The sequence below is a fragment of the Furipterus horrens genome, unplaced genomic scaffold (genome assembly GCF_987537825.1).
Source record: "Furipterus horrens unplaced genomic scaffold, mFurHor1.1.pri manual_scaffold_6, whole genome shotgun sequence".
Lineage (NCBI taxonomy): Eukaryota > Metazoa > Chordata > Mammalia > Chiroptera > Furipteridae > Furipterus > Furipterus horrens.
The window spans coordinates 49,477,200-49,480,761 of NW_028327176.1; the positions used below are offsets into that span (position 1 = coordinate 49,477,200).

Below are 3,562 nucleotides of genomic sequence, written 5' to 3' on the forward strand. Positions count from 1 at the left end.
AGGCCGACTCGGCCGCTGCCCGTCTCTGCTGGCGCAGGCTGAGAGGTGTGGCCTGAAGGGCAGGATCTTGGCTCATTGCAGTAACATGACTGCACTTGGACCCTGGGAGAGAAGATGGCACAGTTTGGAAGTGGACCTTCCTTGCCTTCACTTTTTCCACGCTCCAGCTTCCATGCAGCCCCCAGGCCTGCCCAGCACCAAGTCCTTGAACTTCAGCTCAGAGGCCAGAGAGCAGGAGCCCAGAGACTGATGGGTCCTGGGTCTCCTGTGCTTGCTCATGGAGCCTCTCTCCTGCTCCCCGGAAGGCGTGCCCGCCCCTCTGAGGGTGGGCTCGTCCTCATCGAGCCTTAGGCAGAGGCCTTTTCACTTGGGATCCCAGGATAGCTGATAACACTTTCTCCTCTGGTCACTCTGTGAGGGGTATGGGTGGGGGTAGGCTCTAGCTAATGAGCGCATATTTTCCCAAAGGTATTTGGATCCCTGGTGTGAAGAACTCTCTAAAAATGAACAAGAGGACTAATGCAAGAAGGGTGAAGAAACGTGAAGGTAAGGCTTGCAGCCTTAAGGAGGGGGATTCTGCTGTGGGGCTGGCTGAAATCTGAGGATTTGGGATGGAAGGACAAAGGTAGGGCACAGGGGGTGGCCCCTCACATTTCCCTGGTTGAGAGAATACAGCATGTTGGGAAATGAGAAAGGGTGCTGCTCATTTTGTCCCAGACAGTTTTAGTCTCGCCTCTGCCAGATGTGGGCAGGTGCCCTGGCCTTCAAGGTATGCGCATCTGCACCTGCTCTGAGGAGAGAGACAGAGAGTCATATCTGTGCCTGGAAGCTCTGATGTGCATTTTCCAATGAGAGATGTGGTGCTGTCACCCATCTTGCATTCCTGGGACAGAGGACACCCTTGCAGGGGGATGGGACCTTCCACAGCCTGCCCCTTCCCGCCAGCTCTGTCCCCAGCTGAGCTCCAGCTCCCAACTGAGCACCAGGAGGCCCCCGGAAATAACTGTCATCTATATCTTCCCTTGATTATCCTCACTGACAGAGCTTTTCACTGACCTCAGGTTGGAGATGGCATAATGAGCCTTTTAATTCTGCTGCCTCTCAACCTCTATTGAAACGACCACAGGAATATAAAATCAAGGGATGTATGCCCTAGTTGAGTAAACAGGGGACTGCAAAGGCTGCAGGAGAGAAATGTTGAGGCATTTGCTGCTGGACAGAATGAAATTGCAAAGGGAAGGCAGCAGGCCTGCCCTGCCATTGATTTAGTATCTGCGTAGAAACAGGCTGTTTGGTAAACTAATAGGTAGAATTTCCAATAAAGCCCCCCAACCCCCAAACATCCAAAACGTCTGGCCAGCAGCTGCAGTAAAAGCTTACGGCTTTTTGAGCCCAATAGCCTTGAGTTCACACCTGCCACTTGCTGGCTGTGCAAGCTCGTCAGTCTCCGTCTCATCTTTTGTTAAACGGGGATCATACTCATTCTGAGGTGTAACAAGGACTAAATGAAAGTGCAGAATGTTCAGTTGCCATTGACTGATTACTGTATGCCAGGTCCTGTCCCAAAAACTTTACGTAAATTCTTTCCTTTAATCCACAAGCAAGCCCTAGTAAGTTGATCTTATTTTAATCACCAGTCTACACACAAGGTAGCTAGGATTTAGAATGGTTAAGACACTTGCTCAGGGTTCATGGCTGTCAGAGTGAGTAGAGCAGGGATTTGAACTCAAGTCTAAGTGCAAAGCCTATGTGTTCAAACCCTGAGCTACACTGGTTTTGGTCCTTAAAATGTATTACTTTATTTAATTCTTATAATAGCTGTATGGTAACCACTTTTACTGGTGAAAAATAGAACTTCAGAGCTAAACCATTTGATACTATATAAAGATCTGAAACCAACCCAGCTTGATTCCAAGTTCCCTACTCTTTACTATCATGCTATAATCAATATGCTCCATGGAATGTCATTCTGTTTCCAAGTTTTGGATAAGGCTTTATTCCCATTGAATACAGATGCAGGATGGCTATTATATATGATTAGGAGAAATTAAAAATGTGGTTCCAATATCCTCTATTTCTTTGAAGAATTGAATTATTGTCTGCGAGAGCCTCTAAATTGCCTCATTTCTCTTTACTGGTAGACAACTCGGCAAACATTGGGCTTCCCCCGGAACTGCTTGAAAAATGTGACCCTTGGCCAGCCTATGTCACATACACCTCCCCGACAGTGAAAAGGCTCATTGAGAGAAGCAAAGGTAGGGAACTGGAATGCATGCAAGCTCTTGAGGAAAGACAGCGAACTCTGAAGCTGAATAAGAAAAAGTCATCGAAGATCTCTGGCAAAATGGTGTACAAGGACATGAAGTCAGACACCATGGAATCGGTGTGGGGCACTTTTTCTATATCGGCCACAGGTCCTGCCGCTGTCCCAGAACCCATACACTTTCATACGGATGCCAGAGAAAGTCTCACTGAAAATCGTAACAAGATCATCTTCTCTCGAAAACCTATGACGAGGAAGCTTCCATACAGCTCCCTTCTGGCCAGCAAGGAAAAACACTCCAATGTTTAGCAAGGAGTCCCCGCAGCCACCCCCCCCGCCAAGAGTGCACAGCAGTTCAGCTTCATTTGCCACGAAGTTCACCACGTCCTTTACATCTGGACCTGCCCTGCTCACGCAGAGGTGGGCTGAGATGCGCCAGATCAGAACGTGCACCATGGGTGGGTGCAGCACCTCTGGCATCGCAGTCAGAGGGGCTGGGAAGCACCAAGTTCTAGTTCCCACTATAGATACTCAGGACCTAACTATGGGTAAACGAGCCTGGGTCCAGACACGAAACAGAAGTCACACCAGTTAGATCTTCAGAAATAATTTCACATAAAGAATGACTAACCAGGGTACTGAAAAGGCAGAAGAGGGCACAAAGTTAGCAATGGAAGTACTGCCTGAAGGAAGCAGTTATCCCCTCCAAGGTGGGGCGAGGAGCAATAAGCTTCCTAAAGTGAGGCACTTGAGGAAGGGTGTGTGGGCCGAGCCTCAGGTTTCTGGGGGGGGGAGCGGGGATGCTCCTGGCTGGGACTGTGTGTCTGAGCTTCTCCGAGTAGAGCCCTGTGGTGTTGTAGCCTTTCCTCTGAGGAGGGGGCTGCTCTTTGGGCTGAAGGTGATTCTGTGAGTGTTGCGAAAACCTAAACCTAAATTCAGATTTTTCTGGAAGGAACTGACACTACCTGAGTGAACAAGAAGCTGTCACTAGGGGAAACAGACAAGGATGGGAAGCCAACAGAGATAAACAGGAAGTAAACCAAAAATGGGTTCCTTCCTCCTCCTTCTCCCCCAGCCACATAGGCTCCCCCAGCACCTGCTGTGGGCAGAGCCTGCCAGGGAGGCAAGCAGGAACCCCAAACCCAGCATGTCCAAGAGTAGTAGAAAAGGATGGACTTGAAGCCAAGAGAAAATCAGCTTAAGAGCCAGCATCGCGGGATTCCTCGTTAGTGATCCCATCTTGCTGCTCCACTAGGCCCCTGAACCTGGTATTGAAGTGTTTTTGCCTTAGAGGGTCTA

General features: G+C 49.3%; 1 protein-coding gene across 1 annotated transcript; it reads left to right on the forward strand.

Annotated features, from left to right (window-relative positions):
* The first annotated feature begins 476 nt into the window (after positions 1-476).
* On the forward strand, positions 477-2,610 carry LOC150006131 (CMT1A duplicated region transcript 4 protein-like). The gene is made up of 2 exons (XM_090280276.1): positions 477-546; positions 2,142-2,610. The coding sequence occupies exons 1-2, from the start codon at positions 504-506 to the stop codon at positions 2,570-2,572; spliced, it is 474 nt and encodes a 157-aa protein (XP_090136402.1). The 5' UTR covers positions 477-503; the 3' UTR covers positions 2,573-2,610.
* The last annotated feature ends 952 nt before the right edge of the window (positions 2,611-3,562 follow it).

What these genes read in the sequence shown, in the direction of transcription:
- LOC150006131 (XM_090280276.1), top strand. Translation starts at nt 504, where the DNA reads ATGAACAAGAGGACTAATGCAAGAAGGGTGAAGAAACGTGAAG. An exon ending in AAGGGTGAAGAAACGTGAAG is followed by an intron (nt 547 to 2,141) that starts GTAAGGCTTGCA and finishes CTTTACTGGTAG; the next exon opens with ACAACTCGGCAAACATTGGG.